Source organism: Alosa alosa, chromosome 1, assembly GCF_017589495.1.
Source record: "Alosa alosa isolate M-15738 ecotype Scorff River chromosome 1, AALO_Geno_1.1, whole genome shotgun sequence".
In the NCBI taxonomy this organism is placed as follows: Eukaryota; Metazoa; Chordata; class Actinopteri; order Clupeiformes; family Clupeidae; genus Alosa; species Alosa alosa.
Window position 1 is genome coordinate 11,777,907 of NC_063189.1, and position 24,481 is coordinate 11,802,387.

At 44.4% G+C, this 24,481-nt stretch overlaps 1 protein-coding gene across 4 annotated transcripts in view; it reads right to left on the reverse strand.

The window, feature by feature from the left end:
* Window positions 1–24,481, reverse strand: part of tnr (tenascin R (restrictin, janusin)) — a 115,530-nt gene that overhangs the window by 26,160 nt on the left and 64,889 nt on the right. For 3 of the 4 annotated variants that reach the window (XM_048248107.1, XM_048248120.1, XM_048248100.1), the window contains 7 exons: window positions 13,048–13,643; window positions 11,939–12,415; window positions 7,750–8,013; window positions 6,580–6,695; window positions 4,343–4,493; window positions 1,893–2,162; window positions 1,319–1,522 (listed from right to left, as the gene is read on the reverse strand). In XM_048248107.1, the coding sequence (XP_048104064.1) occupies window positions 1,319–1,522; window positions 1,893–2,162; window positions 4,343–4,493; window positions 6,580–6,695; window positions 7,750–8,013; window positions 11,939–12,415; window positions 13,048–13,585 (2,020 nt within the window). In that variant the 5' untranslated portion in view covers window positions 13,586–13,643. The remainder of the gene's footprint in view (window positions 1–1,318; window positions 1,523–1,892; window positions 2,163–4,342; window positions 4,494–6,579; window positions 6,696–7,749; window positions 8,014–11,938; window positions 12,416–13,047; window positions 13,644–24,481) is intronic. The other variant, XM_048248113.1, reaches the window with a different exon arrangement.

Consider the following 24,481-nt stretch of genomic DNA (forward strand, 5'->3'; position numbering starts at 1 on the left):
AGCAACCTTCATTGCTTTGGAAATGGAAGTATGCAATGACATGTTGCTTCACATTTCGTTTCGTGAATACAAGTAAATTATGAGCCTGGTATCCACCTAGCTATCTGAATGGAATGCGTTTCAGTCGACTCAGCATATCATGTGCTTCATGTAGCCTAAATGCTTGGAAAACGAATTCTAGTACTTCGTGGTCATATTTAACCAGTATCAGGAGATAACGTTCTACTATTTTGCGCGGATTTTTTCTCCTCTGTTGTTCTCGCGTGGTGTTTGCGAATATGTATCAAAACAAAACAAGCGCTTAATTTTGGGTTAAACTGCATTGTAACGCGCGTTACTGAAGTTTGTACCAAGTAAATATTACCCAATTTTTTTTTGTAATGCCTTACATTATCGCGTTACCGCAAACAGCAATATATTGCAGTAATTACATTACTTTTGTAACGCATTACTCCCAACACTGTATATACATATACGCACACACACACACACACACACACACACACACACACACACAATATGCACACTAACTCTCACACCCCATGCAGATACACACACACAGACCATTTACACTAACTCTCACAACTACATGCAGACACACACGCACGCAAAGACATACACATTCAGGGTTCTATTTTAACGAGCCGAAGCTCCTGGTAAATAAACAATGTTTACATATCATATTTATTATTGCCATTGGTCTCAGTGTTCATATCAGTTTGAAGTCCTGTCAGAATACCTTTATTTTAACAAAAAAGCAATTTGAGCAACCTTTAATTGAGTATACGCATATTATCCCACCGGTCACTATTGTGACCAGTAATAAAACTCAATTTTTCATCTACTTTTCTAAATAAAAAAAAAAAAAGTAATTATTGATTACTTCAAAGGGTTGCTAATAACACATGATTTGCATATTTGCATGTCTGGGAAAAAATTGGGCTTAAATGGGTTAAGAACACTCTTTGTTTATACTGTTCAAAAACAGAGCCAAAGTGTTATCAATTAGATCATGGCTGACAAAATAAGATTTTCAAATTAATGTCAAACCCATGGCTCATGACCTATGGCAAGTCAGTATAATAGGCTAGATTAGAGAGAGTTTATTTTCTGTCCTGATATTAACCAAAGATAATGAAATATCCAATTATGCAGAATGCACGGAAAGTTAATTACGTGGATGATGGATTCAATTTAATTTTGATATGCACACTACCAAACATAATGCTATAGTCGCACAATCATAATGAATGTAATAAATCCAATTATTTTCCACAAACATTCAGGAACGAGCTGACAGGATTGGGCATCGGCTCACCTGTGAGTGTTGTCTGGCTGGTGGGTCCCTCGTTGCGGGGCACTACCACCTTGTCGTACTGGTCTCCGGCCAGCGTGCTGTACACTACGCGGTAACCCTCCACCTCTGCCTCGCTGTTGTCCCACTCCAGCTCCAGAGAGGTGGAGGACCTGGACAGCACGCGCAGATTCTTGGGCGCGTCCAGCTCTGAGAAGAATGACAGAACTGACAATGGTTGGTCCACTCAGACCGATCATCAGAAGTTGGATTTGTGGCATTATGCAACAGATGAAACAGATTGCCAACTATAAATGTTTGAAGAGGCACAGTATTTTGTGATTTATTTGTGATACTATCTTTTCATGTTTTTCATGTCTTATTCAGTAGCTACTTGTCTCATGCAGAAAACTAGTTGAAATATCTTAGTTTCACAGATCTCACAGAGAGATCATTCAAAATGTATACAGATCTACTAAAGTTTGCAAGATTGCCTTAAAAAAGCTTTAAACTTTATCCATTTATCTCTCTCTTTAGACGTTTATCTCTGTTGGCAAAGTGCAGAATCTGAGTAGGAGAGTCTGGGACCAGTGCTCACCGGTGGTAAATTCAGTTGAAATGGCTCCACTTTCGTTACCCTTGCGTACCCCGCTGACAGACACTTCATATCGTGAGCCTGGCTGCAGCACTTGCAGAGAGTACTGACTCAACGTCGGCTGCAGGCGGAAAGTGGTCTTAGGGCCTTCTGCCCCAACCAGCCCATAGCGGAGGACGATCTGGTCCACTTTAGCCTTGGGTGGGGTCCACTCCACAAATGCCACAGACTCTGAAATATCTCGGACGATCAGGTCAGTCGGACCATCAATCTCTGAGGCAAGAAAAAGAACACCATTATGGTGGTCACACTGTTTGTTTGAAGAAACAAATGAGACACAAAAATAACTTAAGTGGGTCCTCTCTCAGAGGGGAAGCATGGCATGCATAGAGACCTGGTGGCGCTCTGCCATGCGTCTGCATTTTACAGTTGATACAGAAAACCCATCATGTAGCACTTTCATATTTATAATGACAGTGTTTAATACCCCATTTTTAAAATCCTGTCTTGTGCAATTCTAAGTTTATTCCAAAATAATAAAAGTTGTTTGTTTATTCACAAGTGCTTGTCATTAGGTTTATAATCAACCCAGTCCAATTTCTGAGCTTACCATGTCCATTAGGAAAACTGGCACCATATGGAATAGACTTACAGCTGGGCTGCACTGGGTGCACAACTGAAACGTTCCATTCGTGGAAAGTAAAAATAGAAGACTGGTCTAATTGTATCGAGCGTGCACGCCGCTATCACGTCTGGCATAGCCAGTTTCATTGATTATGGTGGAAGCTAATTGTTGCCGCATATGCTCTGAGAGCTTCAGGAGTGTGCCTATTGGTACTCTTCTATAAAAGAGGGAAACTTTTACTTAAGGAAAATGCATTCTGTAAGTAATTAACCTTTCTCAAATGGAGCGCAATGAAAACAGACACACTGATGGTGAAAGTCCCTTGAGGTCACACAGCTATTCCATAGTTTCCATCTGAGTAGCATCTACTGAGCTAATTACTGTAAGAAGAAACAGTCATTTGTTCATGCTTGTAGCAGTTTCAAAGGAACTTAATTTCTGGCCAATAAAAAAATGGAATATTACAAACCCTGTTAACTCATTGTAAATAACCTAGTTAATTACTCCACTTTGAAAAAAAATAATAATCATTATTTAAAACTAATATGGGCAAAGAAGTTGTACTATGGAAGAACCCCCTCCCACACACACACACACACACACACACACACAAAACTAAAGCAATACTCTCAATTCTGCTTGTTTTTGCTTGCCATTTTTGAGTGTTACTGTGGATTTCTTCTATTTTAGTGCCAGGGAGGATAATAATCCTCATGCATACATAATTGCCTAGTGTCACATTTGTCTTTCTTTATCCAATAAGGTATCTGCAGTGGACAAATTAAATATTCATCAGCTTCTATGCATAAATAATGCCTCTTTAATTTTGGTTGACAGCAAGGCTTGGTGAAAATTAATGGTGTTTTCACTGCCAAGACATCATTTGAAAAGCAGGCCTACTGGAAAAGTTCAACTGAATCTAATCTCTGTCTCCAACTGACACACTGGAAGGTCCTGGGTTTATATTGAGTGCATAATTGCTAGCAAACTGACCCATCCATCAAAGTGATGTTTTACGCTAGCTGAGCTTAACTGATGTGTGTGTTATGTCTAATACTCCTCGTTCACTGTGCGCCATTGTTTTCCGACAGCTTCACTTTACTTATTGTATTCCATCACCCTTCCCTGCAACCTGCTATTAATGAATGCAATCTAATCATTCCAATTGTAGCTGGTGTTTTCTTACACAGAAGAATTTACCTTTTCCAGACTGATGTGGTGTCAGCTATACTGCTATTATCAAACCCTTAGAAAAAGCTAAGCTGTTGACTTATCGAGATGGAAACGAAACCAAGATGTGGGCAATCAATAAGGCAATGAGTGGATCTGCCGAGGCAGCAGCAGCTAGTAAATGACTAACCCAAACAGACAGGGTTTTTTTTACGTAAACCTTCTGTCATACAAAAATAGCAACGCAACCGTAATATATAAACTTGCCAAGGCAAAAGCCTACTTATGATCCTAGCAGAGGTTGATTTCACAGCTACTGTCTAGTTATGGATCTCTGTCATGCTATGTAATTATCATGTACTCTCTCAAAATGTATGTACGCTATGACTGCGTAGTGGTATTAGTGGCACAGTGACAATATAAAGAATGTCTACACAGGTAAATAAGAAATATATAATTCTAAGAGCCGCCACAGCAATTAATCAATAATGGCATGACAGTGTCACTTTAATGAGCGCCAATTCCTGAAAAAAAAAATCAATGAGAGAATATGGGTGTGTTTTTGTGATATGTGTATGACATGGTTATGTGTGTGTTATGACACTAGGTTGGCACAGATGGTGAGAGTGAGACCGTGCGAGCTGTGGCCGAGCCTTACTGGTGGTGACGGTGGCCGTGACGGGCTGGCTGCGGCCCTGGTCCCTCAGCGCCACCAGGTTGACGGTGTACTCCTCCCCCGGCCTCAGCCCTGTCTGATGGAAGGAGGTGATGGTGCTGGGCAGCTGTGCCGTCATCCCCCCGTCGTTATCCTGCGCAGCAGACGGCGGACGCCACCAAACGAAAGAAGAAAAAAAAAATTAAAAAATGCGGACAACGAGGAGACCCTTCACTTTAAAGGGATGCTTTCATATGGACATCAAAGCGCAGCCGCCACACTTGCGGGAGTGGGGGTGGGGCAGGCTATGTTGGGAGGGAGGAAGCTTCTGAGGCAGAGGCAACAAACAGCACGCAGCTCTAATGAACAGGGGAATTATAGCAAGCTGGTGGGAGGCTTTAGCCAGCAAACTGTGCAAGCCATACGCCAGAAAAAAACTTTGAACTGGGAGAAAATGTTTGATGAGCTTAACCAAACTTCTTTTAGTGAGCTAACTGCTAGTGAGCTATTCTAGAAAACTTTACGCCAAGTTCAGTCAGAAGCGGTTGGCACGTACTAAGTGTTCTTTTTCTCCTGGAATGCCTCGCCTGACACACTGTGGAGTGATTTTACCCAGCATTCAAGAAGGGGTAGGCATTTAGAATATAGATGTTGCCCATTCTGTTGCTTGCAAGTTGATCTGCTTATGGAGGGCTCTGTTGCATTGGCACGAGCCCCTGTTTATACCCTTACAGAGGATGTCTCCCTCCCATCCATCCATTAAGATATTGTCCAGATTCCGTGGTGGCGGACTGGCCTTTTGGATTAAATCCAAAGGGTTTTAATCCGAACCTCCACCAGGGGGGTTAAGACTTGCACTTCTAATGATTTCCCCAGTGACCACGGGCCAGGATGGCTCCTGCTCACAGAGCGTCTCTCCTGGGGAAGATTGGAGTGCTCCATGACCCCTGTGCACCCACACCTCTTTGTATTCACAGACCGTCTTCTCAAGTAGAAAAGGAACAAGGGAAAAAATGAGAGAGAGAGAGAGAGAGAGAGAGAGATAATCTTTCTGGTCTGTTTGGTCATTGTGATGCCTGACTTTCATCTTCTCAATGAACCTCTTGTGGGCCGGAGCACAGCCACTCTGGGCATGGAGGACGTCTGCCACTAAGAAACTAAAAGCCGGCATGAGATTAAAGAGTCTGATGTTTATGGAGGGCATTAAACCAAGAGCTTTCCTGACTTTGAACTTGTGCCTACAGAATACCATTATGAGCCTACAAACCTGTCCCACTCTCAAATCCACTGAATCATCAGTAAAGAGACAATCTGCCACGCGCCGCAGCAAGAGGAGTGGAGCGCAGCACCGTAAAATGGGACATAATTCTCACCTTTCCATCTTGCATTACCAACTGCATGACGAGAGAAAAAATGTGCACCTGTATTCCCTTATCTTTCCACACGCTTGTGATATTTTCAGCCACGTCGCTATCAATGTCTCCACCACAAATACTGAACTCCTGCAAGCCTCAGGCAACCCCCCGACAGGAGCCATCTCTGAGACGGACAAGGGCCCCCGATTTAGCGCGGATCTGGCACAGAGGCGGCATCGCAGCCAGGGGTTCGTCAAACAGAGGCTGACAGTCAGAGGCCGTCACGTCACGCACACAACGACAACATTACTTTGAATGACTGGAGGTGAGTGCGTAATAGCATGACGCTTCATCCCCACTGGTTGACATCATACTGCTAAAAACAACTCTGCTTTTTCTTCTTTTTCTTCTTCTTTCTCTCTCTCTCTTCTTCTCTCTCTCTCTCTTCTTCTCTCTCTCTCTCTTCTCTCTCTCTCTATGTTTGTGGAGTTGTCAAGGTACGTTCGGCATAATGCGCCTTTATTTGTCGTTCTCCTTAATCGCACCATACAAACAGCGAGCCTATCAGCATACATTCTGTATTAGTAAACAAACAGTGTTTTCTCAGTTTGAGTGATTGAAATGTGTATGCACAGAGGCTTTGCAATTTCACACACTCTTGTGTCAATACGAACAGGACTTCAAAATGTGTTGCTTTAAAAAAAAAATGTTATTCTAAGAAACTGCAGCCCTCATGCATACCCAACAATAGCTGTCACGCAAGATAGTGATCTGCATCGACTAGGGACACAAATGATTTGGGTCTATGCAAATGTTGCTCTTCACCTAGGCAGTGCAGTCAGGGTGAATCGATGTCTGTCCGGCCTTCCCGAGAAAAAAGGTTACCTTGGGAATGAAGCTTATTTCCCAGCCATCAAACAAGTAGTCGAAGGGCTTCCACTGGACCTCCACCGATGTTTCCGTGATGGATTTGAAGACTAAACCATCTGGATTCGAAAGATCTGGAAGGCAAGGATTAATGTGTTATATGCCTCTGTTTTCAGCACACCCAATAAATCAATGGTTCTCACGGGCAGGGTGACCTCTCCTCGCTCCCACGAGGATGAGGGGTGGGCAGGAGAGGTGAGGAGAGGCCAGCAGGGGTCTGCTTTGTGGGGCTAGCTGGCTGCACATTCTTAATCTAGCTCCAGGGCCATACAACGGCTGAGTGGAGAGGAGATGTAGCCGAGATCAGGACCTGATAAGGGCCAGCTAGAAACCACACTTGGCTCTTTCATGAGAACACTCTCTGTCATTATAAACTGAAAGACGGAGTGAGCAAACAAATGTACATCCATCACACAGCGCTGCTGCCTTCTGACAATTCCCATCTCGTGCTGTCCAGGGAAGCGTGAATGTCTTAAGGAGATAAAAGCCGGGTGCCAATTGTGTGAACTGTTCCTATTGATTTAATTTGTTTACTTTTGCTTCCATCTTTTTCAGATTATGTCGGAAGTGGGCGATTTGTGCACTGAGGTTTGTAATGCTTTACCCAGAATGCCCCTGCGTTACATGACAAATAATGGTATGCTTGTGAAAGGAGGAGAGAGGGGTGGGGGTTGCTCTAAAATGAGCTTTCCACATGGCTGACAGGCATCAGCTGTGAAATAACTGCCCTCAAGCAATTTGCAAGTCTAACAGTTTTACTAAGCATTTGGCAGGTGTCTAATCATATCCTGTAGGTAAATACTGGGTACAAGAACATTGGGATATCGCTCATTATCTTTCCTTTGTCCTTTCCTGTACATGAGGAGAGTCCTTTTTACATTTTGACAATGATCGGAACTAATTAAATGTAATGTAATGTAATTATTTCATTATTTCCTTAGCAGTCAGTAAAGGGTCTGTATGAAGGGGAGATGTAACTTAGATAAGCCTTCAATGAAAATAAATCTTGAAGTTTAAGATAGTAAAAAACATCGACGACATGAAATATTTACAACAATGGCCCTCTGCCTAATGAACGTGCTCAAAAGGTAAATAGAGGGGGTAAAACCTGATCGTAGTTGCACTCACATGTCGACACTTGAGCTGTGACAGGTACACTGATGACGTTGTTGAGCACGGCATAGACGTTAATGGTGTACTCAATCCCAGGCTCGAGCTCTTTGATGGTGCCATTGGTGACATTGCCTGGTACCCTGATCTCAAGTTGCACACCTCCCGGGCTGGTTGGCACATACGTGATCAGGTAGTCTGTCAGCACAACTGACCCCTCCCACTCCAGGTCAATGGTACGTTCCGTCACTCCCCGCACTTGAAGGTTCAAGGGTGACGCCACTGTAAAGGTAAATGATTTATGATTAAAATAGGTAAAACATACCACTTTTAGGTTAAGTAGTGCTGTGTGCACGACTGCTGGGTTTGACTACATCTGACTCAGATACAGTATAACAAGACCCAAGCAAGGTTCCGTGGAGAAGAAGTCATCTTTTTAATGAAGTCAGAGCTTCTGCCGTATGCTTGGTAAGTGGGAGCGGAACACTCTCACAGTCTCTGGGGGCAACTGGACCCGCGCCAGACCATAAACCTGAGAGGCCAGCAGCAGAGAATGCAAATGAGACACAGCCTCAACAAGAACAGATCCTGTAACCACCTGAGAGGAATGAGATGGCAGAAGAGAGAAGGAGGAGGAGAGAGTGAGCCAGAGAGAGAGAGAGAGAGAGAGAGAGAGGAGAAATAGTGAGTGAGTGAGAGAGAGTGAAGGAGAGGGGGAGACAGTTGTGGCAGTACTAGCTCTTGTTGTCCCCAAAGTGCTGTGCTTCTCTCCTGAGATGGGGGGGCTCCACACAGCACGAGTGTGTAAGCTTCCCCTGGGGTACCATGAAAGTCTTGAGGAGGTACTCCAGCGCCTTCCTCACGAACACACCAGATGGGCTCTCAGCCCGCTTCCTCGTCCCACTCTTCTTCAGGTTTTAACTCTTAACGCTGCGTCGTACCGTTACTGTGGGGCTGCTTAAAAAAAGAATTGACCATGTCTTCCTCGATCTTCCCTTTAAAACAACCAGTAGCGCACCAAGCAGTGATTAACAAACAGGGGTGGAGAGTTGTCCAGGTCGTGGAGGCTAAAACAGGCTGATGAGACAGGGGAGATTGGGGGCTACCGAGGGGGTGAAGAGGGGTGAGCATGTCCAGCCCAGACGCCCACAGACAAACATGGCCCCCTCCATCCCTCATTAATCAGGCAGTAAGTGGGCATCTACAGACGAAGAGGTCCTGGCACACAGATTCTGGGGTGTAGAGACCAGGCAGCGGGCCAGAATCCTCGGTGCTCGGAGACGAAGCCAATAAGTGTTCGCCCACTCTCTCTCTCTTTCTCTCACTCCTTCTGACGGCTCGTTTGATCCTAAAGGATGGTGTTAGATGCTTGACCGCTTTTCGGGCTGAGCAAAGTCTTATTAAACTTTGTCGGGTTGCCGGTTGGAGTGAAACTTCACTGCTGTGTTTTCCTCAATTTCCCAGCAGACTTCAGCCGTGCAGGGTTCTTGACTCCTAATTTCCCGGCAGAGCCGCGGAGAGCAGTGCGGCACACTTGCAAGGCTGACTCGAACATGGTTTAAGCAAATCCATTAAGCAAAGCAGTTGTAAGACCAAACTGTAATTACTGCTTGACCAACTCTTCAAACATAGAACTGTTTAATAAATTCACTTTTGTTTTGTTCATTCCTCCCCACCCTGACTTGGCACTAATTTTGCTGAGAAACTGCTGTAGATTGAAACATCTGAAGGTCTGGTGCTGGTTCAGACTTTTTGGAATTTTCTAATTATATAATTAAATACCGTCCTTATACAAACACATGAGGGCAATTGTTAATAAAAGCATATACGCTCATACTCTGATTACGCATCCTCAGGAGAGGCTAATGTGATCAAGCTTTTAATATTCAACCAGAAGTCCCTTAATGAATGTGTTAATTGGGATACAGTGCTCTTTCATCCTTAAATGGTCTTAGTTATGAATGACAAATGCCCCTGAGCCTTTTGGACATGATTGGGCTGGGGACATTAGGAACAGGTTTCTGAAAATGTGACCGAGATACTAAGAGACGGGGCAGGAAAGGAAGTTGTTTGATTAAGGCAAAATATCAACCGTCTTCACTTCACTCCTCGCACAACACGTTTTTCAGCTCAGAGGTGGGCTTATTGGAATATCAATGATAGCAGTGAACATTGTTCAATAAACCAGCAACAGTAGACTGAAATCAATAGTCAGTTTAATTAATCTGAGAATAAAATGGTTTAAAGTTGATCTTAACACTACACAATTCAAAAGAGTGGACTGAATAAATTGAAACGATCCCTCAGGAGTATGTAATATGTAAATCAATAGCATCACAATGCTGCACAAAAAGAACAGCAAAAGCCTCACTGGGCATTCATGGCAATGCCGGACAGAATTGTGAGCACAATCAGACAGTGAAAGCCATGTCTGATTGTGCTCACAATTTACATATAAATCTTTTCTACTTTTCTTCTATACTTCGTTCACCTTGAAGGAGAGTGTGCATACCTTCAGGCTGCTGTGCATAACTTAGCTCTCAGAAACATGCGCGTCGTTATGCATTTGTGGAGATGTCATTTGGGTGATATCTCAGAGAGGTGAACTCTGGGTACAAATTTTCATGACAGATAGGATTTGCTTCGCTCAAACCGGTACACAGTCCCTGGCCTTTGAATGCATAATACCAATTCCATGGTCTTATTAGTGTCATCACAGGTGAAAATGAAGTGCAGTTGTTAAAGGCTATTCATTCACAGCCTTCATTTGTTTCTCATTTCATAAACTAAAATAGGCAAAATTGTCTGAACTAGCACAACTTGAGCACTGTCAAATAATTGAACAGTTTTTATCTTTGTATTCAGCATGTGCTCCCTCACACGACCCGGCTATTTTTCTCCTAATTGCGGTGAAATAAGCAATTTCGACTCCACTAGGTCTTTTAGAAAATGAATGGATGAAGAGAGCTGGACTGGTAATATTATTTGCCCTCCTTTTTCTTGCCTCGCTTCTCTCTCTTTCTCTCCGAGATGACAGCTGTGGAGGGGCTCGGCAGAGCTAGCTCTGAACCTGGGTACGCGTGGTTCAAAAATTGCCTCAGCAAGCCTAATGTGACACATCTTCCCAAGTGAATGTGACTTTTGACAAATGAATGCTGTTACACCGCAAGCCGTCACCAATTTCTTTGGCCGGTGCTAGCGACATGGGGGGCTGCCATGGGGCTTGACTCCCTCTAGTATGAGGCAAGGGCTGCAGACCCAGCATGCTTCTGTGTGCCGAGGATTTTGATTTGTATTTTGCCTCAAAATACACCAGTTTTACAATGCCCCTTACCTGACAATAGCAGTGTGCTTTTTTTTACTGCAATAAAATTGTGCTGCTTTTGTGCTGGGTTGAATATTCCAGCAGAGCTTCAGGCTTGCTCTTAAGCCAATATTTCCTATCTAAAAAGCCAGTTATTGTTTCTCCAGGTAAGTAGGTTGTAGTAGTGATTAAATATAAGCCATATTTTATGCATTTGTATGGCAGAGAATCATTGGTAGACAGACATTGTAGAGCCTGATACAATCTCTTTAAGGTTTAAATTCTGGATTTTTGAAACCCTCTCTTTTTGGACAAAAAGAAACAGGATCTCACCAAATTTCCCTCACGGGATCAAAAAAGTATATATACTTATACTTATACTCTCCCTTTCTCTAAAAAGCTATTTATTGGAAACATCACTGGCTCTATTGCAGACGTCTGCTCCATGGTTCTCTCTTTTGCTCTCCTCCCAAAGGAAAGTATCAGGGCTTCTTCCACTGAAACTTAAAATGTTCCTTTAATTATTCTATTATATGCACTTCACTTTTATAAATTATATTTTCATCTATCCTCTGTCTCCATCTGTTCTTTTTACTTTTATTTTTTATATCGCACATTCGTTGCCTGTATGGAATGTGCTATTAAATTGTCTTGTCTTACACAATACAGCGGCAAATACACATGTGTGCTTTATTGCATCACATTTAGATGTACATTTGATAATCATTAATGGCAACTGATGGATCTTACATCTACAGGTACAGAGTCTCTGGAGCACAGTTTCAACTGCACTAAAATATTCAATGAAACATTTATATTGTCATAAATAACAATTGCCCCACTTAAAGTGGAATGAGATCCATACAAATTAAATGGAGTAAAGTTTCCTGCACATTAACTCACCGGATGCACAGTCATCTCCGGTGAAGCCCTCTTGGCAGACGCAGAACCCGTCCTTGCAGACTCCTTTCTGGCTGCAGTTGTTTGCGCAGAAGACCACTGAGCAGTCCTCCCCCACGAAGCCCGGGCGACACTGGCACGTTCCGTTGACGCAGAGGCCCTGGTCGGAGCAGTCGTTCAGGCAGCGGCTCTGGGAGCAGTCGTCGCCGGTGTAGGCCTCCTCGCAGACACACTCGCCGTCCAGACACAGGCCCCGGTCTGAGCAGTCTCCAGGACAACGGGGCTCAGAGCAGTTGTCGCCACCAAAGTCCCGGTCGCACACACACTCGCCGTCGATGCACACTCCCTGGCCCGAGCAGTCGTCTGGGCAACGGGGCTCGGAGCAGTTCTTGCCCGCCCATCCCTCGTCGCACACACAGCCGCACACATCCATGCTGAAGGTGCCGTGGCCGCTGCAGTGAGGAACGTAATCCAGACGACCTGGAAGGAACGCAAAACACATCAACCATCAACCACATCATCACATACACATACATAGACACAGAAGGAATCCAATGATGCATCATTTTTGATACAGAATTCATGTATTTGACTGTTTATTCAGTAAGACTCATGCTAATTTAGCAGGCATATATTGTATATCTAAAATCAACACATAAAATACCAGTTCCTTCATTTACTAAAGAAAACTTGAACTAGTCAATATATTGTGTATATATATATATATATATATATATATATATATATATAACAATTATATATATATATATAACAATTTTGCTTTTTGACCTCATTAAGCCATTGTGTACTGTATAATCATTCCAGTGTGTTAGTCATTCCTAGTGCTCTTTAGAGAAGCCTGTGCCCTTGGACTGCAGGTGTGCGATTGCTCAGGCCGACTAGTACCATGATGTAAGAGCAGCCCAACTCTGCCAGAGCTGGGGCCGAATCCTAATGCAGTCCGCCAGTGTGCCGCCACACCTGCATCGACTGAGGATGCAGCGAGGGTGACGGAGTAATTGCCAATCCCCTCCCCCCCACACACCATCCACACACACACACATACAAACACACACACACACCCCTCCTGACCGGGTCCCACTCAGACTTACCTATGGCTGAGCTCTCCCCACAGCAGCTGGAGCTGCACTGGACGCGCAGCAGGGACACCTCCCGTTCTAGCATCTCGATGCGGCTGGTCAGCTGCTGGATGGTGGCGGCGGCCACGCCTGAACTCGAGCCCGAGCCTGAGCAGCCGCAGGCCTGCTTGGGGATGTTGATGCGGTGGGTGAACGTGACCTGGCTGTCCGCGTCCACCGTCTCCTCCGTGTATTCGGCTGGGGGCGCTGTCGTAGTGCTACCCACGTCGCTCCCTGTGGCCTCCTTCGCCCTCTGGCCGGCCGCGCCCGACTCCAGGTCCACGGAGCAGAGCGACTCCAGGGGCACGTTGATGTTGTAGACGTGGTTGAAGATCATGGGCTGTGTCTGGTTGCCCCCGGACGCGCCGCCGGCATCGGGAGCCTGGCGCTTGACCCTGGTGGTTCGCACCAGGCCGCCTCGGGGCGGTAAGGCGCAGACTCCCAGGAAGGCGAGAGAAAAGGACAGCCCCACCACGTAGCTCCTCAGCGTCATCTGGTGCCCAGCCGACATCTTAGCTGAGGGAGCAGAGCAGGCTCACAAAGCAGCACTGGTGATGACTAAACTGGCACTGGGGGAGAACAAAAAGCAAAAAGAAAGAGAGAGAGAAAGACAGAACAACTTAAGATGTATAAAAGCATCTGTGATTTATCTTGGCACCTTCAAGGGTTTTATTTGTGTTTTTTCCTCACCAACGAATTCAATTGTGCATAAGAGAGTAATGATGAAAAACTGGCTGAAGTATCAAGCTGATCCATGAAACCAATAGGGGTATTGTTACCAGGGGCGTCACTAGACCTTATTCACTGGGGCACGTGCCTTAGTAAAAGTCTCCAGTGTCCCAGTAAAATTCTAGCGCGGCTCTAGCTAGAAACGGCATTCCTGAGCGCATCTCCGTGCCTGCTTATAAAAAAATAAGGAATAAAGAAAGGGGCCATAATAGCCAATCAGGAAATAGCACCTCTGTAGCTGGGTAAGATTGGGTAAGACCAATGAAAATCGTTCACATGATTCTTCCGAGTGTTTCATTGTACTGCACACACATACACTGTGGAATCCGCTGGAGCTCATTACATCACTTTGAGCACAGAGTAAGTCATCCCCTGTTTAATGTTACAACAAATTCACAACTTGTTTGACAGAAAAAATGACAAGTTGATCGCTGTTAGAGAGTGTTACTGTTACCCACATAACTAGCATCTGTTTTTCAATGCTTAGCGTCATTGTAGCCTAAATTTAGCAAGTTTACCAGCTTGTGCTCTCTCACTCACACACACACTCACACCATGCGTAGGCTGCATGCACACATGCGGACAATTAATAAGTAGGCCTATAAGTACTGTATACGTATACTGTAGAGAGTCCTGTAAAAGTAGCCTATACTGTTTGTGAAGCTGTCCTACTGTAAAACTAAACATAGCCTTCTGACAAACTATTCAGAGATGGACATCAGAAAATTCTTCCTGAACAGAGGCAGAGGGAGAGGAACAGTGAGGAGGATGAGGGAGGTATGATCATTTTGCCCACATTAACGGTAACATTAACATTTATGCTGGTAATAGCCAGTGCTGTGATTTGATCAATGGTTTAATGGCAAAGTTAAATAAGGATGTTGCTGGATAGTGGCTGCTGGATGTTGCTGGATAGTGGCTGCTACAACAATTGAGGGAGAGAGTGCTGGAGGAGGAGAAGAAGGTCGAAGAGAGGGAGAAGAGAGGGGAGAAAGAGGTTGGGCAGTCCAGTACCAGGCAGGGGGAGGAGGAGGAGGAGAGAGACAGGCAAGAAACGGATGAGGACATGATAAGGGCTAGACGTAAAACTATTATGTATGGAGGAGGATGTCTGTGACCTAGGGGAGATATGTGATGGTCCAAATCAGGCTAGCCATTTATTTCATATTGCGCATTTATTTCATATTATTATTATTATTATTATTATTTTTTTTTTTTATGTATTGGGAGTTGGGGGCCTGTGCCCCAGCAAAGCTCTAGGTCTAGAATCGCCTCTGATTGTTACAGTGATTCTCCAGCGCCCGTTATCCTTTGCATCTATCCTGAAGGCCGAGAATAACAAAAAAAAAATCCTTGAAATGAATCACATCAACGCTACAACTCCAGGGGCTCAGAGCATCTGGTCAGAGTGATTATGGCAACACGATTTTCCATCTTTGTTAGGCTCAGTGGATAAGTCTTTAGAGGGGCTCAATGGGGTGGGTAACAAATGCGAGTCTTTGAGTAAATGACTTCTTAGTGTCGGCTTACGAGGGAGAAATCTATTTCACATGAACACAGATCCGGGAATGGTATATGACCGCAGTCGTGCAGACCTCTACACAATAGCAAAAGAAGATGAATGACTGAATTAGTCATGAGGTGATTTAGTTTTAACCCGACTGTCAACTCTTCTGACTGCAAGGAAGTGACTCCATGTCAGTGTGTGTATTAACTTGTTTTGTAGTCTGTTTGACTTCCTGTTTCTTTTCCATATGCATGCCATAGTGAACAATTCTCAGATTGTGTTTTGTTGTCCCGCTGCACCATTTTAAAAACATCATATAAGTGTACCTTTAAAGCAAATAAAACATGATGCAGGATGCAGGGAAAGTATTTTATCTGTAGAACAGAGTACAATGTATCTATACCATGTCCCTATACCATATTGATAGGGGTTTCATAAATCCTTTCTTAGCCAAGGTCTCACTGGCTGTGAACAATCTCACTTCTAAATACCACATACGCATAGCCGATCGCCTCAGAAATGCACAGCATGACTGGGAACTATTCACAGAGGCTGGACAACAACACCGTTAAAATATTGCTTGCAACCCTTCATTGAGGAACTCTTCAGAGATATGCCAGTTGATCCTGGGACTGAATTGCTACTTTCAGAAAATGCCACAGCATTTGTCTCAGGGCATATAAAGTAGTGAAAGGGAGTGTGGAGGAAGGGTCCATAATACAGCAGAAAATATTCTCCTCACACGCAAGCACGGACAGTGGTATGCGAAAGCCTGTGTGTGTGCACTGTGACACAAAACAGATACAAAAGGAAGCAGAGTCTCCTGTTTTTCTCTCTGCTTGGTTCAGTGGCATTTTGCTGGTCTTGTCCTGTCCTCAGTTGTGTAGTTTGCTGATGTCAGGCGCTTTCGCCTCCATGAGTCGGCGCGGGTCACAAAGACAGCGTGACATAACTAGCAAAGCGGGTTGATGGGAAAGTTTCCCGTCGCCCTGCAGCCTCCTATCAAAGCTTCCTTTTGCGTTTGGGAGACAATGAGACGCCATCAGGCTTAATGTCGGAGAGGCTCTCTTGCTCATCTACCTCTGAGGAGTGCGCTGCATTTTTAGCACCCTATCTCTCCTTGCAGTCGTCTAATGGCAGTTCTCATGGGCAGCCCTGTAATTAGAGATGACAGGATGGAGGCTCACAATACTCTCTTTTAGCCCATCTCTGCTGTAAAAAAGTGTGTGAGTGTGTGTGTGTCTGTGTCTCTCTCTCTGTGAAAAGTGTGTGTGTTTATGTGTGTGCATGTGTGTGTGTAGAGGGTTAAACTCCTATCATAGGCACCAGAAGTCTCTGCAGGAGCACAGAAAATGAGCCGATCGTGGGGATTGGCATGACTACATCAGCCAGACATGGGGTATCACATGGAAATGACTGCAAGTGCCAGCATGGAGACTAAATGAGAGAAATGATACAGCAGCGCCTGGTGAGGGCCTTGAAGCCAGCCATTTTCCTGCCAGTGGGGAATCACCAACCATCCTCCTACTACACCTCTTGCCAACATTTTGCACTGCAGCATTTCTTTCTGGCTTATCTCAATTTAGTGGCAGTGACCATCAATGTGATTGTTATTTGGAGATGTAGTTGTTAGAGCAGCTACTGGGTGACAGAATGGCTTTTATTATGATACATGCGACTGTGCCAGTGGCCCCCTGACTGGACAGCACGTGCCCCTCTCTCCCCTGATGGATGCCGACAGGCTGCGGCGCAAGCTAATAAGCATTGGCAGCTCTGGGATCAGGGTGACATGCTGTGAACAAAGGGATCAATAGGTGCCAATTTCTGTGGCTGCCCACCACTTGCTGATTTGCCCTTAGAGGAAGAGCCTACATCCTGTTTGGGTGCCAATGTCCTGCCACTCTCTCCATGGTCTTGAACTCATGCAAGCATATATTGGAAGGGGGCAAATAGTGTGTGTGTGTGTGTGTGTGTGTGTGTGTGTGTGTGTGTGTGTGTGCATGCGTGCGTGCGTGTGTGACTTTCAGAGCATAACTAAAGGTAAATAGAAGTACAGCATCAGTTACAAATAGTTCCCAAAATGATGCACCAGTGTAAACAATGTACACACACTATAGTAGTACAGCACATCAAGCACTGATAGTATTGTGTTGGAGTATTGTGTGATTTGATTGATGAGAAAGAAAAATTAATTGAATCCATTTTAAGATGAGCCTGAAACATAACAAAATGTGGAAAACTCGAAAGGGTCTGAAAGCTTTCCGGTTGCACTGTATAAACAATTTCCAACATCAATGCAACATTAGGTTAGGTTATACATGTTTGCTGTTGCTATGTTACTCCGTGATTTGTAATCTTTGCTAGATATTGATCATAGTCAAAAGTCAAAGTCTGCTTTATTGTCAATTTCTTCACATGTCAAGACATACAAAGAGATCGAAATTACGTTTCCCACTATCCCACGGTGGAGACAAGACATATTTTACCAATTAGGTCCACAGACAAACATAACATTCAAGTAAACAATATAAAAAGTAAAAATAAGAAGGCATTTACAATATAGTTTGATATGAGTAATGTGCTTGTTTACAATGAAAGCATGATGCCAATGCAAGCATCCGACACAGCACAGATTGGCCAGAATGTGTCATTCCCCATAGGGAATAAAATGCTTTCTTTTATACAGATCTTCAACAGAAATTAATAATGTGAGGGCGTGGAGAACATACATCTTCCATAAGATTTTAGGTGGTATCCTGGTGTGATTGAAATGTCAGCCATGAAGACATGCATGGACACATTCCATGATTTACAATAATGGCTTGTTCAGGTGTCATGAAAGCCAACCACACAGGTGTCTGCTGTTGATGGAATGTTCCCCGCCCGTGCCTACATTGCATTACTAATGAAAATATGTAGGCCTTGTGGATGTCGCTGTGCCATGTTGACAACGAGCCTCATGAGAAACTCAAGAGAGAGGAAGCCATTGGCCTGCTTCTCTGTACTCCAGCCTGGCGTGTTGGGTGGAGGGGGCGCGGGGGCGGCGCGTCAGGACCACACTGCTGTGAGAAGATGGAGGAGGTGGAGGGGACTGTGACCCGATGAGGAGAGATAAGGCCGACGGGACTGTGTGTGTGGAGGTGAAGCATCGGCGAGGAAGGCGAGGAAGGCATTAACCTTTCCCTAAGATAACAGATGGTCTTATTTGTCTGCTTCACACTGCATCTGAAAAGATGCCGCCGCCCCGTCCTAATGGGTGGGGAGTAAGAGGGGATGCAGTGCGGTCGCATGCTCGTACTGCCGCGGTGCCATTTTGATTTACCCTGTCATAAAGATGCCTCCGAGGGGGAAAAAAAACTTGCCAATGGCAAACAGATGAAATGGGATAAGATGGCATTTAAACAACGCCGATGCTTATCAGATGCAGTCTGAGTCGCCAAGTAAACACTTCAGCTCAGCTTCTTTAAAAGAGTCCACTGTCAGACGTTGTAAAAGTCAAGTGCTGATTCACCTTCACTGCCTTTCATATCAAATTTAAACCGTCATGATGTATTGAAGTTTGTAAGGACAGTAAAAGGGTGACCTAATATTTCACAATCTATGTGAAACAAATACTCTTATAACTTAAAGGTGCTCTAAGCGATGTTACGTGGTTTCTAAGCTAAGTTTCTAAGCTTTTTTGTCATATACAGCAAACATTACCTCACCATCCGCTAGCTGCCTATGCCCTGAATACACTGTAAAAAACACAGTCTCTGCCCAGGCTCCAAAAACAGCAACAACAACAACCTGGTCCAACCTGGACCATGAAAACATAACAAACTGTTCCAGCCTATGAACGACACATTAAGGAGAGTTTCAATTGCACAGGAGGGAGGGAGCTAACTCTCTATTTTGTTTGAACGTCAGCAGAAGTGATGTTACCCAACATCGCTTAGAATGCCTTTAACATGTTATAAAATGACCTCTGCTGAGTTATTATCTTTAAAGATGAACAGAATAAAAATGAGAATGCGTTAGGGATTTCAAATCAAAGTGACATACTTAATAAGCGAGAATATAGATACAAATACCCCCCCCCCCCCAAAAGAACAACCAACTAGATATACCGCAGAGCGGTACAAAATATGACCGCCGCCCAGTCCAGCACATTTTTTCCACAAAAATAAATCACGCTGAAAGGCCTATATGATTCCAACTGTCTTACTAAATTGCATTATCCACACTCAATTCTCACTGGTATCTGCTAGAGTACAAAAACATGATTAGTTCATAGATTTCACATGTAAAATTCATTTTATACAACCCCACCCCCATCTTGCCTGTTCTTAATTCTGAGAAATTCTTGTGTGCATGTGTGCGTGTACATGTTTATGTTTATGTGTGATGGTGTGTGTGTGTGTATGTGCCTGCGTATGTGCCTGTGTTTGTGCATGTGCATGCATGCGTACATATGTCTACTGTGTGAGTATGTGTCATACATATGATTACTGTGAATGTATGTGTGTGCGTGTGTATCTGTTTATGCACATGTGTGCACATGGAATGGGTTTACATGACCCCTGGAGGCAAACATACGCAAAAAATTGGTCATCCTAGGCCGTACGGTTCTCAAGATATTCACAGAGAACTGTGTCTGCCCTACCCTCCTTTCGGGGGGTCCAGTCCACCGGGGGGGCTACAGATCAAAACGAAAAATGATGGTTCCATGCTATCCATGTGGGGTTACATGCCCACCAAGTTTCGTGTACCCTGGTCTTTCAGTGTCCTGGGAATCCTTGTTGGTGTACGGTCACTAAATGTACACATAAATTATTTTATTGTAAGGCCCCCCATGAACGAAAGTTCACGAAACTTGGCATTCATTCGGAGGGTGTCATAATGATCCTACACTTTCAATTGTGTGCAGTTTTGACCATGTCAGCCAGAGATATTGTGATAAAAACACCTAATTTTTTCCTTTTTTGTGTTTAACTAGGTGGCGCTATAAATGAAATGAGTGGTTATGGAATGGGTTAACATGGCCCATTGAGATCAACATACAAAAAAAAAAAGGTCCTCCTAAACCCTACGGTTCTCGAGATATTCACAGAAAACTGTGTCTGCCCTACCCTCCTTTCAGGGGGTCCAGTCCAGTGGGGGGGCTACAGATCAAAACGAAAAACGATGGTTCCATGCTATCCATGTGGGGTTACATGCCCACCAAGTTTCGTCTACCTCGGTCTTACAGTGTCCCGGAAATTTGGACAAAAAATCTGACTAAACCTATATGACCGCCGCTTCGCTCATAATTACAGGGTTAACATAGCCTGGGAATACCCAGCACTCTGCACTCTCAATTCTAATTGAGGAGGTCTGCGTGCCCATCAGGCAAGGGTTAAAATGAATGAAACATGCTTTACAGTAAAGGGTTACCCAGTCATATCTGTGTGACACTGTAAAATACTACTGGCAAATGTCCCCCTTTGCACTGAAAGGAGCTCTTCTTTATGCAGCTGGGGAAAAAGCAAGAGGAAATGAAAGGCTTTTTTGAGGGCTGTCCAGGTCTATTCATGTATTTTAATGTCCAGACATTAATCAGGACAATATCTCTTTTATGGAAATGAAAAATAATGTGATGCGGTGAAGTTATTTAATCAAATGAATTCATATGGGGATGGATGATCCAAGAGCTTTTTTTTTACTCTCCCCTTTATATGTATCCATTTTCATTTTGCATACACATACACGCACGCACACACACACACACACACACACGCACACACACACACACACACACACACACACACACACACACACATACACACACACACACACAAGCGTGCGCACGCGTTTAAAAAACACGGTTACACAAGCTATTACGGAGCACCCTGCATTATATATGAGAGCAGCATTGATGTTCCCTCAGCGCATGTTTGTGAGCAGAGCTTGATCACAGTGGCTGCGCTCTCCCTGGGGGGAAGAACACTTCCCTGGCGTAACACAGAGGAGTTGCTCTGCATATCCTCATCAGCTTCACTTATTGGAGGTTAAGAAAAACAAAATGCAAAAAAAAAAAAACACTGCAAGCCCTAGGGTTGCAAGCTGCCTCCTCCGCCTCTTGTAAAACACCATCAGATTTTTTAAATCAACATGTGGGCCTGCTACCCTATCCAGCACAGCCAGGCTCCTCCTGCAGAGGGCTTAGTGTGACTGGCCTTAGGCACTAGTGTCTTTACAGCGCTCAGCAGGCTCCACGGCTCATCTGCCAAACGCTGTTAGGGCTGTGGCAAGCGTCTGGTGCCACTGCATTTGAGATATGTCATGAGAGAGAGAGAGAGGGAGAGAGAGGGGGGGGGGGAGGGAGGGAGCAAGAGAGAGAGACAGACAGACAGACAGAGAGACAGACGGACAGTAGGAGCCAAAGAAAGAGAGAGAGAGATAGAGGGAGCAAGAGCAACATACAGACAGTTAGAGAGAGAGGGATGGTAGGAGATAGAGGGAGAGAGAGAGAGGATGAAGTGGGAGATTGTGCTGTCAGCTCAGTGTTCTTATCAGTCCCCTGAGGCCTCTGTCCATCTCTGTCGCTCGTCCGCCTCCCCCGTTAGATCTGACCCGAGCCGTGGCATAAGGAGCCGTCTGCCTTTCGTCCAGCCCCGCCCAGTCTCGGGCTGGCGCTGGCAGAGCTGTGGGTGTGGGAATGCGCTGGCTAACCTCCATTTGTACGGGTTAATGGGCAAACACCTCGACACAGGCACGCCTCCCATCACCACCGCGCCACACACAACCCTTCCTGTGTGGAACACCCACTGCTACAACATTACCATTCCTTTCTCATTGCCCCTATGGTGGCTGCCAAATAGCATAGTCTTTCAGGATCATTGGCTGCTGCTTGTTGCGGGCACCTGCGACCCTGCACATTTTAAAGTCTCTTTAACGCCACTGCTACTATGGCACGGTGGACTAAAGTGAGAGGTGACATGAATAAACCATGGCACCGCAAAACCACTGAGCTTCCCCAGCGCTCGCTGGTTTAGCTTTCTCAACTCCCCTTATTTTAATTACAATCACGTCAACAAGTGAAGAATATAAATGGCATGGGACTCTAAATACATTACGCAAGACTGACCAGTACAATTTTACCCATTATCCGCTTCACGGGGCAACATTTTAAAATTTGTAATCGCAAACAGTCAATTAGGTTCATTACATTGGCTGCCAAATTTATAAAGTACACTTCACATCCAGAAAGCTCAAAGTTCAGCTTAAGAAAACCACATTATAAGTGAGTTAAAAACTATCTGTATGCATTAAATACAAAAAAGCAATCAGACAGTCAGAAGACACGTTAACAGCATTAATGTTGTTCTGTAGTCTACATCTTATCACAGATTTTTGGTCACTGAAATGCTATTTTGGCCTCCTGTGTGGCAGACAACAACATCACTAATTTTTAACTGAATGGATGGATCAATTTGAAGGCTAAAGCAGATTCTTAAGATTACACATCATTCCAACTGACAAAGTCTGAACTGTCATTTCTGAACTGTCAGAAAAGTCTGACACAAAATAGCCTCGTTAATATTCTGCTCTCGTTACATGTTCCATAAGAGAGTGGCTGAGACAGCCGCGCACTGGATTGCATTTTGGGTCCGTTTGATTCCTTGAAAATTGAGTCAAATTCCATATTTCAGCCCTGCAGAAAGAACATCCTTTCAGCTGTCACAGTAATTGTTCTCTCTCATGAGCTCTGATCTCATCCTCAAGTGGGAGACTGTGAATGGAGACATTGGAGAGAACCTATTTTAATGTGTAGCCTTCACAGTCTTCTCTTCTTATTTCACTTGTATAAACTCATTTTACTTCATTCTCAGCGAGAACAGCGAGAACACTAGAAGGATGTTGTCCGCAGCATTATTTATTTCCACATACGCTCCTGATGGGCTGCCAAAAAGGCATCAACTTAAAAAAAATAGATATATATCAGGGACGTATCAAAGCATATTTACAGACTTTCAACAAAGTTGCAGTCTGCTTTGCAGTGAGCGAATCCATCCAGCTTAACCACAGAGGATACAAGGAGAGATTCCGAGCAAAAAACGAGTCATTTTAATTGTATTTTCTCATGGCACGTAATCTTTCTTTGCATACCTGACAGTAAATCCCACCTAAGCATTAGATCAAACAGTCTGTCAGAGCCTGTGCTTGACAGTAATACCTCCCTTCTCCTCTGGGCAAACAACTCCTCCAATCCTCCTCTCTTCCAGAAAAATAATCTCCACATGAACTTCTTCACGAGTTACTCTTTTCTTTTCATCTTCATTGTGCAGAAATGATGGTTTCCTCCGTCCCTAAAATGACAGTTATTGTTCTGCCTCATGTTAAAAAAAGGAAATGTTGAAGAGGAACGGCTCCTTTGTTCTCTTCACGGGGTAGGAAAGGAAAGAACATGTAAGAAGGTCAGGAGAGAGGCGAGAGAGGTTGAGTGTGTGTATAATGTATGTGTGTGTGCATGTGTGTGTGCATGTGTGTGTGCATGTGTGTGTACATGTGTGTGTGTGTGTGTATGTGTGTATGGGTGCCAGTGAGAGGGAGACAGACAGCAATAGAAAGTAGGAAAAAAGAACGATAGCTCCTTCGGACCTGATTTCATACACATTGAGTCATCTACTACAGCAAAGTAGATGACTCAACAATCTGCTCCATCTACAACAAATCATGTTACTGGAGATCAACCTTTTGGGGAGGTTGCTCATGGTAATGTAATTCTGATTTTAATTCAGGAGTCTGGAGTCTGCTATTCTCTGTAGAGGCCCAAAAAGAGGCACTTCAAATACTTGCAATCCTCCCACACACACACACACACACACACACACAGATTATCTCACCCTCTGCAGTGAGGCCACACATGCTGCTCACAATGGCCAGCTTGTTACCTGTCTGCCCCGATAAGCTGTAAAATAAATCCATGACATGCGCGTGTTTCTGAGCAGGAACAGAGAGTCGAAATGGACAGGTATCAGGCTCTTCATCCCTCTCAGTCATCTATTATTAAGCCGAGAGATCACTTCAGATTGATCAGGTATCACAGCAGGCTTTCTGTTCCGGACTGCTGGACCTGGATCGGGCCGCCGGCAGGCTGAGCCTTTCTGAAGCAGATCGTGGTGGGGTGGATTGTTGCTCTTTCACCCA